Below are 23,144 nucleotides of genomic sequence, written 5' to 3' on the forward strand. Positions count from 1 at the left end.
CACCCAAAGCAGAGCTCTGTGGCTGCTGTGTCAGCCCCTGTCTGCCAGCAAGGGCAGCCTGCAGAGCTTCAGACGTGCTGCCCACAGGAGGAGAGGGCTGCAGATGTGTGCACAGCTGTCTGGAAGCAGCCAGGAGCACTTACCCCTCTGCCTGTTGAACTGCCGGCCACGCACGCCCGTCCTCAGCGTCGGGGGCTGCAGGCGGACGCGGCGCAGGGACTTGGGCTGAGTGCTGCTCGTGTCTGTGGGGAGAGGCAGGGCAGAAAGGGTGGCTGTGCCTGACAGCTTCTCACTCTTCATCTTTACATGTTTTGATATGTGTTATGCTTCCTTTACTTTAGAATGATGAAGGTGTCTTTTATTTCATTGACCTCTCCTCTAATACAAATAAAAGCTTCAAAACAAGTAAGTCTGGGACTTCTTTTGCTATCTATACAAGGGGGTTATTTGATAACTCAATAGAGATTAACTTATTGTTTCACAATTTAATTAAAAATATATTTTAAACCTGACATCAAATATGCTACTGGATAAATCACCAAAGTATCAGTCTGCTCCTTGAGGTGTTATTCTTACCTGGCCTACTTCAGTTACTGCGGTCCAAAGAAAAATGGTTTGCCAAAGTATCAAAGTATTTGTAAGCATCAAAACATGATCTTGTCTAAGAGAATCTGGGGAGACCTTAGAGCTCCAGTGCCTAAAGGGGCTCCAAGAGAGCTGGAGAGGCACTTGGGACAATGGCCTGTAAGGACAGGACAAGGGGGAATGGCTTCCCACTGCCAGAGGGCAGGGTCAGATGGGATACTGGGACAGAATTGTTCTCTGTGACAGTGAGGAGGCCCTGGCACAGGGTGCCCAGAGGAGCTGTGGCTGCCCCTGGATCCTTGGAAGTGTCCCAGGCCAGGCTGGACAGGGCTTGGAGCAACCTGGGATGGTGGAAGGTGTCCCTGCCCATGGCAGGGGTGGGACTGGCTTTAAGATCCCTTCTACCCCCAAACCATTTTATGAGTCTGTTATTCTAGGAGTTTAATCTTATTTTGTGTATCCTGACTACCAGTCACAATGCTGGACAAAGGAATTCCCACTCTTAATGAAAAGGAACAAACTCTTATTGTGATTATCCTGTACCTGCAGATGAACTCGAAGGAGGATCCTGACTAGTTGAAGGAAGATCTGACTCATCAGATGCTTGAACAGATTCTTCTTCTTGCTGGCTATCAATTTCCAGACCTGCTTCTGAAGTAATGCTAGAAGGGAAGGAGGGGGAGGAGAACCATGTAAGTGTATTTGCATAGTTTCAAAAATGTCCAGAAAAAAACCCCTTGTCTTGGTACACAAAGATTCAATGAAAATCAAAAGTAAAATATAGCATAAAATGATAAACTGTCCCCTTGTAGATTTTTACTTCTTCATAATAAAAAATATAGCAATTATTACAAATATTAGAAGTTGCACTTGTAGAGCAAAAGACAAAATTATTTGTCTACAAAATTCAGTAAGAACTGCTTATTCCAGCCCCGTGCTTTATCTTTTGCACATGCGCTGTCTTAACAGGGCAACTTAATCATATATATGCTTTGCATGAGGAGGGATTTTCTGTATTACACAGGAATGCTTTAGTCTTTTTTCTACAAACTGATCCTTCAACCAGTGCTTTTACCATCAGTATTTGACTATTGCAGAGTCCTCTGCATTCTTAAAAAATACAAATTGTGGTTTTTTTGGTGGCTTTTATATTAACTTTGTTAAATCCCAAGGAGAAGATCAGCAGAAAGCCACTTGTTTTGGATGAAGAGTCAGACTGTCCTGCTTCACAGCTTTACAAGCTGCTGTCTGAGCTGCCCCTGGGTGGCAATGAACGTGTCAGAAGTGCTGAGGAACCAAAGCAGTGGCACTTTACCCTTCAGACTCTGCCTCTGCGAAGACCTCGTCGGCGTCGTCGCCGGCGCCGGGCTCGGTGGTGGTGGACAGGCTGCCGGTGGAGGTGGTGACCATGGGCACGGACTGGGACGCGTGCTCCGAGGCGTCGGCCGAGGCGCTCTCGGTGAACACGGTCACTGGGGAGCACAGACAGCCTCAGGCCCTGCCCCAGAGCCTGGCACAGAGCCTGGGGCAGTGCAGGCAGCTCGGGACAGGCTGCCCAGCGCTCCCGAGGAGCAGCAGCACCGCACTGACCCCTGCGTGAATCGTGAATTGTTCCCCGCCTCGCTCCGCAAACCTCTGCCACTTACCCGGTGCTGCCACTTGTAACGGTGTTGTGGGGACACTACGACCCCCTGATTCCTCCTCGTGGGCAAGGAATAGTGGGGTTTCATACATCCCCAAACCTGCAACACAGAGTTCCAGTGACAATCCATCCAAATTAGCGGCTAAAAAAGGATTAACCAATGTCTTCCCTCTGGACGCTTGATAAAATCCAGTCACTTGTATTTAAGCAGATTTTTGTTATTTTGTTTTGACTCAGTGTCAGAGCTGATCATAATTTATTGGAAGGTAAAACCTTGATGAAAATATTACTGCATGTTTTTTTAACTTTCATCCTTGCCTTGTGCCATTTTGCTGTGAGCTTTCTTCAGAGAACAGCCTGTGTTCCATGCCAACAGGCATGCCAGGGAAAGGGACAGATTCAGACCAACAACAAACACAACAACAGCCTGGCCATCTCTAAGCAGATATATAGCCCAAAGAGTTCTTTGCATCTGGTGTTTTTCCCTATTGTTTCACTACAGGGAAGCTACAACCAATAGTGAAATTGAACTTAAAAAACATTCCTTCAATATTTCGTTCAATTTCAAAATCCCAACGCAACTAGAAATGCAGCAGCTTGAAGACAACACCTCACTTTTTGTTATTCTCACTCTGTTGACAATTATTTAAGAGTTGCAGGTCTCCACACTTCAACTTCCTGAAGCAGAATTGTGTTTTGTTGACTGAATTCCCTCTTTTTCACTCAAAGACCCATGGAAACGAGAGCCCAGAACTGCTTTACCTCCTTGTGATGCCAGCTGCCCAAGATCAGAGTGACTGGAGCTGGTTTGTGGCATATCTTCAGGGGGCCCAAATCTGAACCGAGGAACTCCAGCTACCTGGGGGGAACTGGCAAAACACAGACTTAAGGAATTCTGCAGCTTCCCCAAAGATCAGGGCAGAGGGGAAGAACTTTCTGACCAAGAGAACAAATCATGCATGAGACAAAATGAGCTAATACTGACCATAAAAATCAGCTGAGCTACTGCTAAATAAACAGCAATTAGCCCCTCAAATTATCAGGAATGCATTCAAAATCAGGACAACAGTCCTGAAGAGAATATTCTTTACTTACCCAGTCTATGAACTCTCACAATTTTAAGTGGATTGCTGGACATGTCCAGAACACCCCAAAAGCAAAAATGGAGGTAACTTTTCCTACTTTTATTGGCAATATTAATGGGGAGGGAGGAAGAAGAAGGAAGGAAATTGGATAGAACTTTTTTTGTTTAATCTCTTCTTAAATCACCAGGTTACAATACACTGGAGAATATTCACTTCCTGACTTACTGATCAGTTATATGACACACAATTCCAACAATAATTACTTATCTGCACATGCAGTTATCTATCCTGCTACTTAGCATGTTATTCCAATCACAAGTTCATTTAATTTAAATTTGTTTTCATTTCACTGAAAAATAGATAGAAATAGAATAAAGAATAGAGAAAAGGCTTTTTTCCCCTTTTTCTTTTCACATCTACTTACTGAATGGCTTCTGCAAATCCATCTGTGCGATGTGGAACTACAAGAGTTGGTGTGCTTGGAACTGTTCTGTCCTCATCATCAAAGAAGTGCTGCTGCTGGAAGAAAAGAGACTGATATGAGAGCCTACAATGTATTTCCAGTTTTTACCAGCTGAGTTAAAGGTTGATTTTTCCACATAGTCCAGCAAAACAAAGACAGATTTTAGCTTTAACAAATTTCTTGTTTAATTTCAGACAACAGAAGTTGATGCCTTTGATCTCACAAAAGGTACTTCAGTCAGTCTCTCTCTCTTTTCTCTTGCTGAACCTGCATTTGTTCTGCCAAATACAGCTGAATAAATGGTTCAAAATTATCTGATGGAGACAGTATAAATTAACCTTGTTCCTTTAGGATGAGGCTGAACTTAGTATTATTTTTTCCAGCAACACAGCCACTTTGGCTGACTCTAAAAACAAGTAAATAAAATCACCTTAGACAAAACCAACTGAGCCTCTTTTGAAGCCTTTTGTTTCCTGGGAGTTTTCTAGCCCTTGCCTTCCATTAATACAGGAATTAACAGGAGTAGGATATTTTCTGCAAGGCTACAGAAACCATCCCCCCCTGAAATCAGCAGCCAGGCTTCTTTAAAAACCAAAATAAAGCCCAAGAGTTAGGGATGTTCCCTCAAAGCAGGTCTTTAGTAGTAGATTCTGATACACTCACCATTCCACCTATCCCAGGGGTCAGCTGAAGTCCTCGTCCCACTGACTGTCTTCGAGTCATCTGGATCCTCTTTATGGGAAAGAAAAGAGGGAATTTGTGTGAATGTGGGCCTGGAATTCCAACAACATTCAAGTGTTCAGTCAGAGCCAAGGATACAGCTAAATGACTAAGTATAGCAATCATCATGGAACCAGAGAGTATCCTGAGCTGGAAGGGACACACAAGGATCATTAAGTCCAACCCCCACATGAAGGACAGGCCCAAGAAACCCAGGAAGAGCCTGAAAGCATTGTCCAAACACTCTTGGGGCTGTGCCCATTCCCTGGGGAACCTGTTCAGTGCCCCAGTACTCTCTGGGGGACAATGTGTATATTCTGGGCAAGTGACAGTAATATTTTACTCAAGTCTCCACTGAATACAGAAAACTTGCACACAGAAATACTGTGATCCCAAGCCTCAGCACAAGTTAATGGTAAAGGATCATTTCAGTCAGGATTTTTTTGAAGAATTCCTGTTGTGATGTTTTAATTTACAAAATCTACAGGTCTTCAACAAAGCATAATCATGGCAGTCGGGCACTGACTGTGAAAAGTTTAACTTGGAAAATAAAAGGGAACATTTCTTTGCCCCATCTACACTGGGGCAGACACTCATAAAAACCCTTCCAATCTGAGCTACAACCTGGCCAAGAAAAGCTTTTTGAGTGAAAATATCATCAAGGTGCTAGGTCAGTCATTACTGACTGCCCTAGCACTGGTATAATATAATAAGGATTCCAAGATAAAAAGCAGTAAGGCACTGGGGATGGATCTGTATGTTCCCTGTCCAGCCATCACCTGCAGGATGACACGCACTGAATCGCTTTGCTCAGCTACCATTTCTGTGATGCTGAATAGCTCAACACCTTTCCCAATGCATTTTATTTATAACAAATCACACAGCAATTTTTTTCAAAGCCTTCTGAGATGCAGGAGCTGGTTTGTACCTGCACTGGGGGCCCCAGCTCCTGGGGAGGGGCGTGGATGGTGAGCCGTGGGGGCAGAGGGTGCGGTGGCCTCCGTGGGGACTGCGGGGGCCGCGGGCCCTGGCGCTCGGATGCTGACGATGGCTGCTGCTCCCTCAGGCTCTCGTGGGGAAATGTGGACTCTGCAGCACTTGTGCTCCCTTCTCCTACAACACAAACACACAGGGGACAAACCCTAGGAACCACGTCGAAAATATAAAGGCAAATCTTCCAATTCTGCCACGAATTAACACATTTTTCCCTTGCAAGCCTGGGGGCAGCCCAGTGTTGTTATTTAAAGTCACTTAATCACTTGTGCCAGCTACAACACCAGCACTGAAACAAAATATTAATTATTCAGATGCTGATTTAGAGACAGATTAATCCACTGAGCCATTAAGTTTCCACAGCAACCAGAGCTTGCAGGATTTTCAAAGGAATTTAGGGTAAATCCAGAATCCCCACTGCACGTTGAAATGCCCTTAAGTATTTCACTTACATTTTTACTTTAAAGTGCAGATTTTAATACATGGAAAATAGCTTCTACATTTCCCTCTCCTTACATACACAGACTGTAAGGAAACATGGAATAACTGTACCACTGTTTTGGGAATCTGCTGCCCTCTGGTTGCTTTCAGCTCCTCCCATGCTCTCTTCAGTCTCTGTTCCAGGATCTGTACCATCAGCACCCTAAAATCCCACATAAACAGAGCATGACTAAACAAATTATAGGTTGCAAAGAGAATACAAAAGCAGTACAAAAGTATTCAGAAAGCAACCAAAATCAAATCTATGACAGTCTTAAAAGATTTCTTAAAGCATTAGGTAAATATATTGAACTGTATGAGATTTCAGAAGTTTTGAGTACCTGTGCATACACAAACCTGAACAATGTAGCCACCATCATTTAATAACAATAGACAGTGAAATATCCAGCTCCTCAAAAGCCTCACCAGCTTTGCAACTACAGCATTTGCTGCTGGCTCCTGTACATTGTATTTTCATTCAGCCCTCTTAAACATTCCAAGCTGATTTTTCTTGTGAAAACACCAGTTGTAAGAAATTACCATCACCCAGTATCAGTCTCAACTTTTGGGGATGAATTCATACCAAGATTTTCTCTTCCAAGCATTCACATCTGTGCATTACAGCACTGATTTGTTGCAAGACATTTAATAGGCTATTAAAGAAAGGTACAAATCTCACCTCAGCATCATCTGCTTCATACCCATCATTGCCATCAGCACTACCAGTTCCTTCATTGCTGTCATCACCCTCATCTCCCATTCCTGTGTCTTCATCATCATCCTCATCCTCCTCTTCCTCATCATCATAATCCTGTGATGAGACAATAAAAGAGTCTTAGGGAAATGCAGAAAGGGGAGTGGAACAGGCTGGATGTGGTGCACAGATCAACAGCCACCCAGACACTCCCTCTCACCCTCTTCAACAGGACACGGGCAGGAAAGAAGATGGAAAAGCCTGAGGGTTCACATAAAGGAAGGTAAAAGAAAAACACAAGGTGAATTAGCAGGTAGCTTTAAAACACAAGTTCAGGCAACATAGATACAGACCACTTACTCAGTCAAAAGTATTTTGATTAAATTTGTCCTGCCTAGTGAGTTTTACATTTGATGAAAGACAAAATCATAAAGGAATTCCTTGATATACATACTTCCTGCTCCCCTTCATTTTCTTCATCATCATCATCTTCATCATCACTGTCAATTACAATCACATCATCTCTCTTGGACTGGCCATCCTGAGATGAGGAAGTGTTTTGCTGGTCTGACTGCAGGGATCCAAGATCTATTGGGATAGACTGGGAAGTCTCCTCGCTGTCCTCCATGGCTGCGTACTCCCCCTGGGTCACACCCTGCCAAAGACAATCACCAGAACAAACAAAATTCACTGCACCACTGCAACAGCAAGAGAACCAAACTGATGCTTGGAGGACAGTTACTGCTGCTCCTTAAAAACTGACCAGAGCAGAGAACAAAAGAGAATGTGACAGGTGACTGCCAGTGACTGAACAGTTCAAGTCCAAACTTTAGAACATTTTAAAATGTTTCCATGGGAAACCTGCAGAATTCCATTTGAGATTTCACTTCTAAATATACTGAGAGTTTAGGGGGTAGATTGCTATTTTTGCAGAAGATTTTTGCTCTTCAAATGTGCTTACTTCTCCAATGGAATCTTGTGAATCTTGATTGTATGTTTGTGCCTCCACCTCTCCATCAGTGCTCTCTTCTGCTGTCACTTCCTCCTGGAAGAACAAACATTTTCCTCATTTAAAACATATCATTAACATGTTTGAGTTTTTTTTTTTTTTACTTCTTTAATAAAAATTATCTTTTCCCACAAAGATTATGGGCAACATTTTCTCCTGCTTCCTTAGCAATGCTTTTATCAAAAATCTTACTTTCCTGCCCTGGAGAAATACAACTTCCCCTGCCCACTGGACCTCAACATACCTCAGTCATTTCAGGACCAAAACCAAATCATCAACCATTCTACCTCCAGCCTCCCAGATCCTTAATTGATAATGTTCTTATGCAATCCTGCCTTTTTTCTCTAACGAACATCCCTCTGACCCAGAGTTAATAAAACATCTTTGGCTTCCTTAACACTGTGAGGTTGTGTCTCAATTTCATCCCTTTTTCACAGCACATCCCAAATCCCTCACACCAACGTTCATATGCATCTTCTTTAGGAGTTTCCAGCAACTCATCTTTGCTTCCCATCTCCTAAATATCCTGTATTTTTGTCCAGAATTACTGTAAAGATCTTCTGAACCACACTGAAGGAAGTTTGAACTTCTCCCTCCCCAATCCCAGGATACAGCCCTCTCTCTTCCATCCTACAGGTTAAGACTTACATCATTCGTTCTAACTAGTTTAAACTTTGCCTTTTTAGATACCCAAATACAATTGTTTCCCCCCAAACAGATTAGGAAGTCAATTAAGAATCACCAATTTGCTCTGAAATAACACATTTTTTCTTCCCATTCAAATCCTAAAAAGGGACAGATTAGGTAGTAACACTTTATGTTTGTGCAGACCTCAGGCCCAACTCTCTGCATGATTCTCAGTTTCTTTGAAGTAGGTGCATCCACTGTTTCCTCAGAGATCTGGTCTGAGTTCTCCACAGTGTTGTCCTCCTCTTCCTCTCGGGAGCGTTTTGACAGTGAGGAACTGGGGGTGGCTGAAACTTCAAAGACCTCTCAGTTATTTTCAGAACAACACATGTACAAACCAGAAATCAAACGCTTTGCTATCTTCCTCTGAAGATTACCTCCATTTCTGTACTGAATGACAACAATCAATCAGAATTGCACTGAGCTGCGCAATTTTCCTAGGCCAGGAAAACATCAGCCTCTTTAGCTACAAGTCTTAAGCTCTCAGGCCTTTATTCCCAACTTCAATGACCCTAAGTATAAGCCTCAGGGTACAACCCAAATATTTCTTCCAACATCTCTGCTTTGGACAACTACACCTAAAATTTTTAAAAGAGTATCAGGTGGAAAAAGAGAACCCCAACAGTTTGCAGAAATGTTTTTTTGGGGGAACAAATGTTCTATTTACACTGTGTAGGACAACCAGATGTGCACCAGTGTATTACAGTGATTAGCTTTAGAGTACTTCCTGTATTTTAAATTCAAGCTTAAGTAGCTTACTCATGGCTCCTAAAGTTAACCTTGCTCATAGTGCCAAGGAAACAGAGCCAGCAAGGTTTAATGTATTGAACTCCAAAACTGCTCTGAAAAAGACAAACACAAAATTTTATTTCCTTTCTACTTTAAGGAATGCAGTGACAACAGCATTTCAGAGGCACCATTTCTGACAGCTCAAAAAGGAAGCCTAACTTCAGAAGTTTTTAAAATGTACAATAAATTAACAGAGGGGAATAAGGCCTGAACTGAAGTGAGGCCTGGTTGGCCAAGGGTCCAACTGGAGCTACTTACAAGGAAATATTGAGCAAGGCAGGCCTACACAATGACACCAACCTGTGCCAAACACGGCGGTGGAGGTGGAGGGCCTCTCTATCTGGGAGCTCTGCACCACCTCCACGATGGCAGGGGCCGGCTCCTGAGCTGCAGGCTCGATCTGAGCGTGGCTTTGCTGCGTGGGCTGCACAAAGGCAGTGGCCTGTGTCTGCTGCTGCACAGTCAGGATGGGCTGGGGCAGGGATGTCTGCACGTTGGGGCTGGTGGAGCGCACGGAGCCGCTGGCGCTCCCAAACACCGGGACGTGCTCCACGGGTCCTTCTGACTGCATGGCTGGAAGGCAAACAGCAGCACAGTCAGGGTTTCCATCATCCAGCACAGATCATTCTCCCTCTCAGGATACCCTGAACAAGCACATTCAGTGTTTTGCAGATGAATTAATGTCATGCACACCTCTGGCTGAGGAACCATGAACTTTGCTGCAAGTAGAGCGGTCATGGAAGGGCAACACTCCAAGAGATGCAGGGACAGTGACACTGCATGAGGCCCTTCCAAACTGACTGCCACCAACATTGCAAGACAAAAATAGCACTTCTGAGTACTGAGGATCCTTACAGTACACTAAAAGGCTCACCTTCCTGAGTCTCCACCTGTGTTGTTGGCATAACTGTGGCTGTGGGGGTGGTGGTGGGATTGGTGACTGTGGCAGGAGTCACCATTGGGCGGATGCTGGCTCTTGGAGTAGATTTATTCCCAGCTATTGCAGCAGCAGTCACTTTACTGGGAGTTGACACAACAGGAGTTGGTTTAATGTTTGCTGTTGGGGGATCTGAAGTGCTGGCACTGAAAAACAGGAGATTGGTTTCATCACAGTACAGAAAGCAGATTTTAAAAATAACATTAAAAAGAATTAAAAAAAATATATTCTCATAGCCAGAAACATTATTTTTTAAAGTTTTTAAATTTAAAAGCCTGACAACAGCATAAGGAATTGTCTTCCAAACTTTTTATAGTTGAAAGAAGATAGACACACTATGCCATCAACACCATTTTGTCCAGCTTGGTGAACTGGACAGGTTTCTTCCAAGGTAATCAAGTGGGAATCTCTAACAGATCCAAATGTTCATAGTGTTGACTGTGCTGGGACTCTATTACAGTAACACATCTTACATCAAAACTGATTCACTCAATACAGAGCAATGTCATCTTTTGGCTGAAACAAGGGGCAGCCAAATTTTAGGAGAGATTTTTGAGAGTCTTGCTGTCTAAAGGGTACTTTCATAACAGCTGAGAGGGAGTTTGTTATCCCAGCTCAGTAGTACAGCAATATTTCCCATTTCAGAGCTTAGGCAAAGACTATTTTATCTGTCCTCTGAATTATCTGTTCAGTCCATTTCTCATTCTTGTACAAGGAAGAGCCTTCCCAAAACCAAAAGGGTTAAAGTTAACAATCAAAATTATGCAACTTCAAAACCTTGAAGTCTGAAAACATTTAAAAAAATCTTCCATGTTTCACAGACACCATGTTCCTGGTGGTTAATATGGCAGCTTGCAGCTTAAAAGCCCTACTGATTAGACAAAGCTGAGAAAACAGGAGGAACATATTATGTCTGTCAGTATCTTTGCAGCTGTTTAAGAAAAATTATGAAAATCCAGTGGTTTACTAAAAAGAAGAGCAACTACATAATGATAAACCCAAGAAGTATCAACCACAGAAACTCTGCAAAGCCCTTGAACTCACATTCCTCTTTCACCTGAAGCTGGAGTAGACTTGAGTGAGATTTGCCTCTGCTGTTCTGGGACCTATTAGGTAAAAACCAGAAATATCATGTCATGCACACATGAAACAGAGCAGGCAACATGGAATACACTTCAGCATTATGCTAACAAATTTGTGAGAGAAATGCTTGTTGGGTATTTACCTGGGCAGACTCTGTAATTATGGCAAATTGCCCAAACCAAATCATACCAACCATACCAAGGCTGGAAAACATTTGGTAACTGCTCAGGCATTTTCTGAAGCTTTGAGACATGAACCCATTATACTGAATGCATGAGTAAAATACAAAAATAGAGGGCAGAGCGTGAACAGCTCCTTGGCTGATTCGCAGTGAATGGCAGAACTGCCTGCTTGTTGGCACTGGGAATTCTGATTAGGGCAGGAAATTTAAGTTCTGAACCCTTACTGAGGCCAGCCTGTGTATTTCCAAGAGCAGGGCTGCCTGGCAGGATTGAGTACATTCTGTACCTTGTTTGTGGACTCCGGGGGCTCATCCCGCTGCTCGTGGTGCCGCTCCTGCTGCTCCCGCAGCTCCCTCTCCAGGCGGCAGATCCGCCCCTCGTACTGGGACTTGAGCGCGCTCATCCGCACCTCCAGCTCTGTCTTCTGCTCCTCCAGGGAGCTGCTCTTCTGCTTCCACTCCTCGTTTTCCTTTGTGAGCTGCTCCTTTGTACCTGGTGGGACAGGAAAGGGTCCAGCCTTGCTGAATCTGTGCACTGAACACCTGGGTGTTTTACCAGGTCGCTGAGGTATTCTGAAATCCTAAAAATGTTAAGCTATAAAAGGAAATCTGGGAAGCACTATGACCATTTTTCTTTTTAACTGCAATTAAATAAAAAGAAATTAAAGATAGAAAAACATGTAATAAATACAGATAAATAAAAACTTGAAGTAGTCCCAAAAGAGCAAGATGTTTTTGGCAAGCTCTTACACCATCATTCCTGCCAGTGACATTTAAAAGCAGAGGAGACAATGTGGTTTTGCACCTGTACATTTAGGGAAGGGAAGAACTAGCTGTTAGTAGGGCAAATCTGTTCTAATCAACAGAAGGATGAAAAATGGGGGTTTTATCATGTTGACTGGCTAAAATTAAGCAAACCTTTTTCTATGTCCAGTGTGAAGTTATTCATGCATTTATCCCCTGGAGGAATTAAATTTTAAACTTTACAACAATCCCTGTAGCATTTAGTCTAGAAAACACTTTTCAGTAAAATACGAAGCAGGCCATATTTTTCAAGCATCCTGTCTAAAGGTTTTTCCCATAGAAATATTCAAAAATCTTCAAGGACAGAAAAAAAAATTACACTACCAGCTAACTGTGCAATTTTCTGCTTGGCTGCAAGCAAGGTCTTCCTTGTTTTCTCTTCCTTCTCAGTGATCTGTTGCCTGAGCTGTTCTTCCTGCGTAGTCTTCTCTTGTAAATCTTGATGGAAACGGGCCAGTTCTGCCTGTAGCTGCATTATCTGCTCCTGGAGATTTCTAACTTCAGTTTCCTTCTCTGTTATTGTCTAGGGAGAGAGAAAGATTGCAAATGTTGGCCACCACCAACTACTTTGGCAAATATAGGGCCCAAGTTCCAAGGAGCTGGTATTAGCTGGCCACTGGATTAAGGTTAAAAGGCTTCCTATCAACAGCAGGAGTTTGGTTCTTTCTGAATGCAAGAGCTGCAGAGCAGCATTTTCTTTCCCACTTGCTGTAGGAAATAATGTGACACGCACTGGATTTACAGCAAGCTTAAGATCCCTCTTTCCCAAGAAAGTAGAGGCACAATTGGTCACTTCCCATATTTCTGTGACACACATTAAAACACCCTCCCATTCTTCACTGTTACACACTTAGGACTGCAGTGGAGAACAGTACTCCAAAATTACTCACTGTTCTTACCTTTTGTAAGCTTTCAACCTGAGTCTCCAGATTCTTTGTCTTCACTTCAGCTTGACTGAGAGTGTCTTTTAGCTCTTGTACTTCCTGGGCAGAAACTTGGTCTTCTTGTGGTTCTGTCAAAGGCAGAGTTGACGCTTCAGCAACCATCTGAAAGGCATCAAGGGGTACAAGGCTGAAGGGATTATCTGATCACAATGTCATTACTTTCACAAGATGCTTTTGTGTGCCAAGTGATTGGTTAAAAGGTGTGGGCAAACCCAGGAGCTCTAAGGAATGCTCCATTTCAGTTCTATCTACCTTATCATGCTGTGCTTTCAGCTCCTCATACTGAGTCTTGTACCTGCGACCGATTTTCTTGACCTGTGTTATAGTTTTCACTTTTTCCTGTATGTCAGCCACTTTAGCATCCAGTTCTTTCTGCAAAGTGTCCTTTTCTGTTCTTATTTTGGTTACTTCATCCTTCAGGCTCTGAACAAGATTCTGGCTTGTAGTCAAGGATGCATTAGTTCTAAATCACAAGAGGTCAGAGGGAGATGCAAATGAGATGCTTGAAAACATATACACATTTCAATATTCCTCATTTATATAACATCACAGGCATTATCTGTAGTGGATTATGTTTTCTAGGATTTTGCAGTACAGAATAGAAATTATTCTACAATATATTACTTTGAAATAATTTCAGCTAATAGACAGCTTGCAAAACAACTCTCACTTCACTTTACCTCCTTGTTATCAAACCACAGAAAGAATACCAGAAGTTTCACAGTTACATGGAGACACTTAAGAAATTACACTTCCAGATACAGCTACAATCAGAATATTTTGCTTGCACAAAACCTTTTACAAATTGACCAATACCACACCTGGCAACTTCTGCTTTCAGCCTGCCTGTCTCTTCACTCATCTGTTGGACACGCTTGGCATTTGCCTCCCTCTCAGAGAGCAGCTTTCGATACTCCTCAAGATCAGTGTCCTTCTGCTGGCTCAGTAAGTGCTGAAAGGGGAGAGGAAAAGGGGCATTTTGGCAAAATAATTACACAGTTATAGCCAAAAAATCTCTTTGAATTAGAGCCACTGCTTTTGCATTTTGATATGAAATAGCCAACTTTGAAGCTGTGTGAACCATGCTTTATAATTCAAACATATTTCTTAGTTTTTTATTCCTAAGGAAATGTGCCACTTTTTAAAATTGTTTGACTGGTGGGCCTTTTTTCCACCTTATGTTCTTTGAAAGGAAGTGTTTCCCCACCTGAGTCCGGGCTTTCCAGCGTTTAACATCCTCTTCCAAGAGCTTTTTCTCAGCCTGCAGCATCCCACTCTTCTCACTGAGCTCAGCATTGGACTCTTGCAGGGGCAGGATGTCTGCCTCGAGCTTGCGTACCTGAGAAAGCACAGTAGGGGGTTACACTCTGTATCTCAGGGGACTGGAAGAATCATTCCTCAGGAAAAAAATCATGATAGAACTTCTTTCCTAACTCTCTACCTTCCAGTAGTCAGCTGGAGGAAAAGGACATGAACAACAGCAAAGGGTGATCCTACAGAGAAAAAAACCATTGGTGCGGCTTCCCAATCTTAGATGCTCACTCTGTACTTTGGTACAGGAGAAATTATTAATGTTAAAATCCAATGCACTGGACTCCGTTAAAATCAGCACTATCTCCCTTTTAAACTCTTAATAAAGCTGTGGTCTGTTTATATGTATTCTTGTGCCATTTTGAATTTAACTGCTGATAATATCCTTGTTCCTGGTACACCTGTAGCCAAGAATAAACACTGACTTTCATGTACATCTAAATGGAACTGAACTTCAAGCTTTCTAATGCTGTAGATGGACCAATGTCTTTTAAAATTCGAAATGGAAAGTTTCCTCATTAGTGTATGACTTTAAGGAATAATTACAATGTAAATCATGTATTTACTGTAATTAGCACTGGTGTATCCCAACATTTAACTCATACACTGAATATCTGAAAGGTTTATGTGAAGCTCAGTACTAACCTTTGCTTGTATCTGCTGTAGCTCTTGCTCCAGCCTCTCCTTCTCCTCCCTTAACATCTTGTTGGTTTCTATTAGTATGTTCATGGTCTCAGTTTTCTTCATTAATTCTTCATGCTGTGCAATAGTTTTTGCTGTTACCTGTGGAAAGAGTCAACTCAGGTCATTTGTTTTGCTTGCACATGCACATATATTCCACCTGTGTCTGGTATAACACCACCTTGGAAAGCTATTGTGGCATTCATGTACATTCAAGACAATGGGAAGAGGAGATAGGAGAAAAAAAAAGATAAATGATCTTTATTTTCCCTAATTATGAGATTTTGGAATTGCCACACTCTCGCACAAGACTCGGAACAAGATAACCAAATGGAGTATAAGCAATCCCAGTTAAAAAAACCACCCAAATTCTTTCAAAAACTAATTTTTGGGCACAGGCAACCCCAGAACAGCCCTGTACTCACTGAAATCACAAGCATTAACCCCCAGCCATACCTGCACCTTCTCCCTCTCAGCACTGAGGCTGTCCTGCAGCTCCTGGAGCTCCCTCTCCAGGTGCTCCACTCTCTGGCGGTACCGCAGGCTCTCCACCTGCGCCACCTCGAACCTCGTCTCCGCTATCTCCTTCTCCCGCCGGATGAACCTGCAGGGAGGAGTTCAGCACCACATCACACCAGGGAAATGTTTCTCATCTCACCTCCCACCAGCAAAAATGCACTTGAATTTTTAACATTTTCCTTCAAGTATAAAGTAATACAGAACAGAAGTTCAAATCTAATTTATAACCCCCAGGAGAAGGAACCCAGAGCTAAGGGTACCTAAGAATTTCCAAGATTTGTTCCTGGGATTTGCCTTCCTCATTAAGAGAAATATTTGCTGCAGTTGGGATGGCATCTTTCATGGAAGTCACCATCTTATTGCTCATGCTCTCCAGCTGCTCGTGCAATAACCGATTTTGTTTTTCCAGGTCCTCACAGCGGGATGCAAGTTTTGAAGCTTCATCCTACAACAAAAACATTCACTGACTGTGATTTCTGTGGTTCAATTTCTGTTAACTGAAAAAAACCCACTAAAACAGCAAAGCCCATCATCACACCTTGATCATCCTCTCTCTCTCTTCCCAGGAGGCTTTGGATTCCAAGAGCTCAGCCTCTGCTTTCTGAGCAGCCTCCTCCAGCTGCTGCCTCAGCGCAGTGTTCTTGGCGGCCTGCTCTTTGATAGCCTGCAGTGCCTCCACGTCAGCAGCATGCAGCATCAATTCCCGCTCGTATTTGTTCTGAGCCTCAGAAGCCATCATTGCCTGCACAAAAACAGAATAGATAAACTCTGCTACCCTTATTTTGTGTACAAAGAAACAAAATCAAGTGGCCACAAAGCAAAAAGAAAACCACTACCCAAAACCTCTGCTATTCCCAAGCACAGGAAACATGGAAATGCCCATCTACTTCATTTGGGGTTGGATTAAATAGCCAAAAGTTTTTCAACATCTGTGACACCAGTGTTGGAATTCTCATCTGCAGAAAAGTAAATTCCCTTTAAAAATCAGCTGGTAACAAGACAATTTTACCAGCTGCTGATAAATATCACACTGCCCCACAGTCATACATGACAACAATTATCTTTTGGAATAACACTTTCCCCATTGTCTTTGTTGGGAGCATTTTCAGTTCCCTCCTTAGGGCATGGAGGCAGCAATTCATTAAAAGCAGTTAATTACATTCCCAAACGAATCTTTTTACATAATGAAACAGACCTTAGAAACAGAAATCTACTGCACTCAATAAGCAGCTGCTCCCATAATAGAGAATGAGCTCTCCCAGCACTCTTTCCTGCCTCCAGCAGTCCCTGAGAAACAAGTTTAGTTTTGAGTTCAACTGAAAGCTAACAGGAATTTTGCTGACCCCGGCTGAACACCACAAACATACTTGTTCCTGGCAGTCCCTCCTGGCCTGTTGTTCATTATTCAGAGCTGTGCTGGCTCTCTGAAGAGCTTCCTGAACTTCTGACTGCACAGCTGACAGACTCTTCTTCAGTTCTGAAAGCTGCAGTGACAGAGGAACAACAAAAAACAAAGAACAAACCCAGGACTAAGTGGCAAAGTATTTGCAGAGTACTGAACACAGTCATTCATAATGGTGATTATTTTATTACTTATAGATTAAAATCAGTATTAAAAGAGACAAATTTTGACTTATTAATATACAGAGCTTGCTCCCAGTAAAAATACAATGCTTTACTTTCAGATTTGGGCCTGCAGTATTTCTAGTTACAGTCATTCTGTTTCCTTCTGGAACCTCTCACAAAGGCTCTTACTTATGTTTTCCTGCTCAAACTTCAGGCAGAGAGTGACAGCTTTAAACACACAATCACTCCACTCAAGTGCCACTGTCAGTGTACTGCTCATGTGTGGAAACCTCTCACCAATTCAGTGCTCTGTGTATCCTCTAACAGACCTGGCTGAGGGCACTGCTGTACCCTGAGACCCCAGTGAGGCAGAGGAAGCTTTGTGAAGCCCATTCCTGGGGACTCCCAGGGGGGTCACAGCATACCTGTTGCTCCATGTTCTCCACAGCTTTACGCTTCTCCTCCTGCAGTTCTTGTTTTTCTTTTTCTGACTCCATCAACTTCTTTTCCAGATGTGCCTGATATTCTGAAGACTCCTTCAGACGAGCTTCAACGGTTGTACGAACTTCCTCTGTCACCTTCATTAAAATCCATCATGAGATCCATTTTTAATCAAATTAAATACATTATTCTGATACAAAACTGGAATTTCATTAACAATTTAAAGCCAGAATAGGTATTCTCAGCATCTAATTTAGAACAACACCACTGAAAATGTGGAAAATCACAAACAGCAATGAATTTTTATTCTAAAAAAAGCAATTAAAATAAATAAAAATAAGTGATTAACTACTTACTTGTTTTTCCTTATTGAGGGATTCCTCCAGACTAAGAACCATGGCCCTGTACTGCTCCACATTACTGGAACTAGTCTTGAGCCTCTCTTTCAGGTCATTGACTTGTTCCTCAGCTTGTCTCAGCCGACTTACAAGATCATCCACATCTTCATTCGTACTAGGCTGGCCTGCAATATTAGAACACATTCATTAACTGAAGTTTAATTTTGTTTTAAACCCACTCTTCTCTTGAAAATTGAAGTAATTTTATGATAACATGATAAAAACAATTACTTTCACAAAGCTTCCCTAAATAAAACTGTAGGCCCTCACCAAAACAAGGTTTACAATAAATATTGTTGACTATTTAAGACTATGTAAACTACGTAAAACTAAAACTAATATATTTAAGATCCTTCAAATAAAAATAAAAGGAATCCTTTAAGAAGTTTTGCATTATTTTTCATCTTTGTCAAAGGCTGCTTGGATGTGAATTTTACATTAATAAATCATGTTGGTTATTATCTGTCTGAATATGTGATTACAAAGTGCTTTATTCTTTAGTGTACTATTGTCCCAGTTCTAATTATTATGGACTGTGAATTTTACCATTCTGCAGATAGCAATGCTTAGCATAGAGAGAAATTAACAGTAGAGGGTGATTGTACCTTTCCCTGGAGGCCTTTGTGAGGACTGGGATGTGAGCTGGGCCTCAGTGTTGTTCAGCTGCTGTTTCAGCATGGCATTCTCCTTCTGGGCGTTCTTCAGGAGCTCCTTTGTGTTCATGTGACGGCTGGTCTCTGTCTCCAGCTGCCTCTTCAGGTCCAGGATGTGAACCTGCCAGCACAGGTTTGCAATTATTCAGTTTGCAGTTATTCACAGAGGCCAAGTGTGTTTCTATATGTCAGGCATGGAGAAGAACACGCTGCACTCTGGCAGAAGCACCTGGGGCTTCATTTTCCTCCAAACAAGTGCAGCATATTTACACTCACCTCTTGATTCTTGCTAAGGGAATGTCTTTGTTCCACCTCACTTTCCAGCTTCTTCTTCAGCTGAGATATCTCACGCTCCAGCTTTTCTATCTGATTATTGAGTCTCTGCTTTGTTTCTGTCTCAGACCTCTCGAGTATTCCCTGAGAAAAGAGCAGAATGCACGTTGTTTACCTCAGTAATTTTCTTCCAAATTACTGCAGCACTTCATACAAAGTTGTCACAACACTTCTCCCACCCCAAGAATAATTAAATAATTTATTTATAATTATATACAATTTTCTGCAAAATGATGAAAAGTAGTGTTTAAATTGTTTGACTTAGCTTTGAAAGGTTTTATTAATAATGCTAATACAATAAATATTATTAGAAGAAAATCTATTATCCATGCAGTCTAATGCCATGGACTAAAAAAAACTCCAAAAGATTTACAGGAAGAGAAATAGAATTCAGTCACACAATAAAATGTGCATCCCTAAATACATTCTAAGTGTTAATATACATTATAACAAATTATATAAATGTATAAAAGTAAATATAACTTAACCGGAAAATCAACTACCATGGTAGGCACTGTTAAATTTTGCTATCATAAAAATTATTAATTCAATTTTTTTTCTTTCAATTTGGTTCATGTGTTTTGTTTCTATTTGATTGTGAAAATCTTTCTTATCAACTCAGAATTCTCAGGACTTTCCCCAGGTAAGTAACAGAGTATCATAATGTAGGACAGGAATTCCAAACTTACTGAAATAAGTTGCTGAAGTGTTTTATATTGTGTTGATTTGTAACCACATAAAAATCCACGTCGAGACCCAATTCTGTGAGTCATTTATTTGATTTTCATTGGTATTTATTGAAAAGCCTGACAGACAGACCCAACCTGGGCATAAGAATAGCACTACAAACCTGAATTGTTCTCAGATTGGTGAGTAGCAAGTTCTGTCCTCTTTGCTCAACCAGCAGAGAGTCACGTTGCTGAGTCAGGCGCACGTCTGACATCTTCAGGATATCCTTCTCTTTTTTCAAGTTTTCTGCTCTTACCTTTAAGACAGCAAATAATAAAAACTTTGTTGTCAATCCCAAATCCATCCGCTAAATTTAGTATTATTTTAAAATCCATGTGAATTAAGGCAAAAATAGTAAGAACAGAACTACTTGACATTCTGCTTTTCCTGCAAATTGAAACACTTTGGAATGTTCTTGCATTTCTACTCTTCACTTAGGACATTTCAGAATAATCACAAGGAAAACTCTCGTACTACCCTGGACTATCCCACAGTGCCACACCCTGTTACTGACCTCTGCCACTGCCAGTTTCTCATTAGCTCCCCTCAGGTCCTGAGTCATGGTGTTAATGATCTGCTCCTGCTTCTGAGTGGTGGCTGTGAGCTTCTGTGTCCTCTCGTGCAGGGAGGTGATTTCCCGACGATAGCCTTCCACGTTATCCTGCAGCATCTCGTACCTTGCAGGGAACACAGCAAAGCAAGGCTGCCACACTGCACTGTCCAGCTCAGCAGGGCATGCACACAGCTCTGTGTTTCGTGGTTTTATGCTTCAATTTGCACATATGTGCCTCACTCAACTACAGCACCTGCACTATTTCCTTTGTGTTCTTACACAGAATAGACAGTATCAATGTTTAAGTGAGCAAACAGTATCAAGCAGCCAGAGAACAGGTAAGGCAATGATATTTTGTAGCTGAATTACCGTTTGGAGGCAAATTCCAGCTGTGTGGATATCTTGGCATTTTGTGACCTCAGGTCTGTGACCTGCTCCTGAAGCTTCTCATTCTGTTCATTCAGAAGCTTGTCGTTCTCTGCCTTTTCTTTTTTATAGTTCTCAAAAACTTCCTGCAACTGCAGCAAAGAACACACATAAAAGTGCTTATCTAAAGCAAGTAAAAAGAAATAGGGACAGCTTTGTGCAGTGTCTGCTGAAAAATGTACCTGCTTGAGAGCAGCCTTGGCCTCCACAGTCTCCACAGACTCACTCATGGACACTGGAGCAGGAGTTGCCATGGACTGAGGTAAATTCGGGCGCTTTGGAGTAGATGTAAGACAGATCTCCTCTGGTAACATACCTGAAGCTACAGAAAGGTAAAAGGGGGATTTAAAGCAACACTTCTGCCTGCCACAGCAGCTCCCTCAGCCCCTGCAGCCTGGGTACCTTGCAGAGGGATGATGGCCCCCGTGGTCTGGGTGAGCAGGATGCGGAACATGTCGCGCTGGCGGATGATGGACTCCACGAGCTGCAGCTGGTGCTGCCGTGACTCCCGCAGCTGCTGCAGCTCACTGACAGCCTCATCCAGCTGGCTCTGGAGCTCAGAGATCCTGAAACAACAGCAGCTGCCTTCAACAGCACGTCCAGGTGTTCTGAGCCCCTTCCTTCTACAAGGATGGTGACATGGTCTGCATGGGTTGGAGCATGTCCAGGGAAGGGAAGGGAGCTGGGGAAGGGTCTGGAGACCCAGGAGAGGCTGAGAGAGCTGGGAAAGGGGCTCAGCCTGGAGAAAAGGAGGCTCAGGGGGATCCTTGTGGCTCTGCACAGCTCCTGACAGGAGGGGACAGCCAGAGTGGTCAGGCTCTGCTCCCAGGGACCAGGGACAGGAGGAGAGGGAACGGCCTCAGGCTGGGCCAGGGGAGGTTCCAGTTGGACACCAGGAAGAATTTTTTCACAGACAGGGTTGTTAAGCATTGGCAGGGGTTGCCCAAGGAGGTGGTGGAGTTCCCATCCCTGCAGGTGCCCAAGGAAGGCCTGGACATGGCACTCAGTGCTCTGGGCTGGGGACATCTGGGGCATAGCTTGGACTCTAACCTGGACATCTTTCCCAAACCTAACGATTCTGTGAGCCTATGACAGAATCCTGCCAAGTTCTAGGAGACAGGCCTTTTGGGCTGCCCTTTGCAGATGAAAAAGAGAGCAGGCCTCATTCCTGAACAGCATCATTCTATTCATGTAAATAACTTCAAAAATGTCAGCAGCGTGAGCAGAGTCAGGCTAAGAACCTTTCACACAGAATTCACACCCGTGGCCTTTACAGAAGTGACTTGCAGTTTTTTCTTCAGCTAACAGGAATAAAAGCTTATCTTTTTGAAAAACAGCTCTGTTGTGTGAAATCAGTCACTAGAAGACTGACAATTCCTTTTACTTCAGGCTTTGAAGGTCCTGTAGCTTAATAAGAACTTGCTTTTATGAGTTACATAGCTGCTGCACACAATTAATAACAGTCAGAAGCAAAAAACTGAAAAATGCTGGAATGAATCCCTGTTACTACATAGTTCAAAGTTAATGAAAAGGAAGAGGTGACCTACTTAGATGATGTTGTTTCTTGCTCCTCTTTTTCTTTTGCCTCCCCCAGCTCCCGAAGAGCCACCAGCAGACGCTGATTCTGCTGCTGAAGCTCTTGGATGTTTCTGTAGGAGACCAGGTGTTGAGTGATCACTTCAGAGGAGCTGCTGATGTCAGCAGAGCTCACAGCTTCATCACGGATCACGTGGTTGCCTCTGGCTTCTTCCAGTTCCATCAACAGCACACAGATCTGAAAGAGAACACTCCTCGTGTAAGGCCTGCACAGACTCTAAAGTTTGCCCTGAAAAACAACATATTAGGAATAAAGGACTTGGAAATGAAGGGGTTTGCCCTACAACGTGCAAACAACTATAATCAATAAATCCTTGTAAGATAATTATACAACAGAAAAAATAGCTTGACAAAAGGAAACAATCAGAAGTACATAAACTGTTCAGTTCTGTGAACAGATCACAGGACAGTCCAACCTAACAAAGAAATTATATAGATGAGTTTTACATGTCAGATGCTTAACAATATTATCCTAAAGCAGCACCATTTCTACCCAGCTAAACTTATTCCAGTTTTGAAAGCAGAAGTACCAAGCTATCCTGAGGAGAAGCTTTAATGTCACCAAGGTACTCAGGATAGCCAAAGCCTCCATGACTGTGGCTGAATGCAACTTCCAAGTAAACACCTGAAATGCAGCAGCACACGAATACACCAACTGCAAAGAGCACATTCAACCACAGCAATGTTTCCTCTACCTGCTGGGAGAGATCCTTCACTCGCACTTCCAGCCTCTGGCTCTCCCTCTCAAAGAAGGAGGCGTGTTTGTTGGCTTGGTCAGCACTGTCCTGCAGGCGATGGATCTCCTGCAAGAACACCAACAGGAACACACATCACACCTCAGC

General features: G+C 42.7%; 1 protein-coding gene across 3 annotated transcripts in view; it reads right to left on the reverse strand.

Annotated features, from left to right (window-relative positions):
* The window catches only part of TPR (translocated promoter region, nuclear basket protein), a 33,206-nt gene that overhangs the window by 1,003 nt on the left and 9,059 nt on the right, over positions 1-23,144 (reverse strand). The window contains exons 13-50 of one of the 3 annotated variants that reach the window (XM_063407770.1): positions 22,998-23,105; positions 22,254-22,480; positions 21,109-21,272; positions 20,889-21,028; positions 20,650-20,798; positions 20,242-20,404; positions 19,849-19,983; positions 18,942-19,082; positions 18,618-18,786; positions 17,971-18,137; positions 17,599-17,751; positions 16,975-17,091; positions 16,146-16,349; positions 15,868-16,052; positions 15,545-15,692; positions 15,053-15,190; positions 14,304-14,435; positions 13,918-14,048; positions 13,349-13,559; positions 13,052-13,198; positions 12,477-12,675; positions 11,636-11,841; positions 11,129-11,190; positions 10,022-10,230; positions 9,448-9,720; positions 8,503-8,651; positions 7,624-7,707; positions 7,117-7,317; positions 6,648-6,779; positions 6,041-6,131; positions 5,424-5,608; positions 4,439-4,507; positions 3,737-3,828; positions 2,990-3,096; positions 2,232-2,327; positions 1,901-2,057; positions 1,129-1,247; positions 144-242 (exon numbers count right to left, since the gene is read on the reverse strand). In XM_063407770.1, the coding sequence (XP_063263840.1) occupies positions 144-242; positions 1,129-1,247; positions 1,901-2,057; positions 2,232-2,327; positions 2,990-3,096; positions 3,737-3,828; positions 4,439-4,507; positions 5,424-5,608; positions 6,041-6,131; positions 6,648-6,779; positions 7,117-7,317; positions 7,624-7,707; positions 8,503-8,651; positions 9,448-9,720; positions 10,022-10,230; positions 11,129-11,190; positions 11,636-11,841; positions 12,477-12,675; positions 13,052-13,198; positions 13,349-13,559; positions 13,918-14,048; positions 14,304-14,435; positions 15,053-15,190; positions 15,545-15,692; positions 15,868-16,052; positions 16,146-16,349; positions 16,975-17,091; positions 17,599-17,751; positions 17,971-18,137; positions 18,618-18,786; positions 18,942-19,082; positions 19,849-19,983; positions 20,242-20,404; positions 20,650-20,798; positions 20,889-21,028; positions 21,109-21,272; positions 22,254-22,480; positions 22,998-23,105 (5,659 nt within the window). Of the gene's footprint in view, positions 1-143; positions 243-1,128; positions 1,248-1,900; positions 2,058-2,231; positions 2,328-2,989; positions 3,097-3,736; positions 3,847-4,438; positions 4,508-5,423; positions 5,609-6,040; positions 6,132-6,647; positions 6,780-7,116; positions 7,318-7,623; positions 7,708-8,502; positions 8,652-9,447; positions 9,721-10,021; positions 10,231-11,128; positions 11,191-11,635; positions 11,842-12,476; positions 12,676-13,051; positions 13,199-13,348; positions 13,560-13,917; positions 14,049-14,303; positions 14,436-15,052; positions 15,191-15,544; positions 15,693-15,867; positions 16,053-16,145; positions 16,350-16,974; positions 17,092-17,598; positions 17,752-17,970; positions 18,138-18,617; positions 18,787-18,941; positions 19,083-19,848; positions 19,984-20,241; positions 20,405-20,649; positions 20,799-20,888; positions 21,029-21,108; positions 21,273-22,253; positions 22,481-22,997; positions 23,106-23,144 lie in introns of all 3 variants that reach the window. The other 2 variants (XM_063407769.1, XM_063407768.1) reach the window with 2 other exon arrangements.

The sequence above is a fragment of the Prinia subflava genome, chromosome 10 (genome assembly GCF_021018805.1).
Source record: "Prinia subflava isolate CZ2003 ecotype Zambia chromosome 10, Cam_Psub_1.2, whole genome shotgun sequence".
Classification (NCBI taxonomy): Eukaryota; Metazoa; Chordata; class Aves; order Passeriformes; family Cisticolidae; genus Prinia; species Prinia subflava.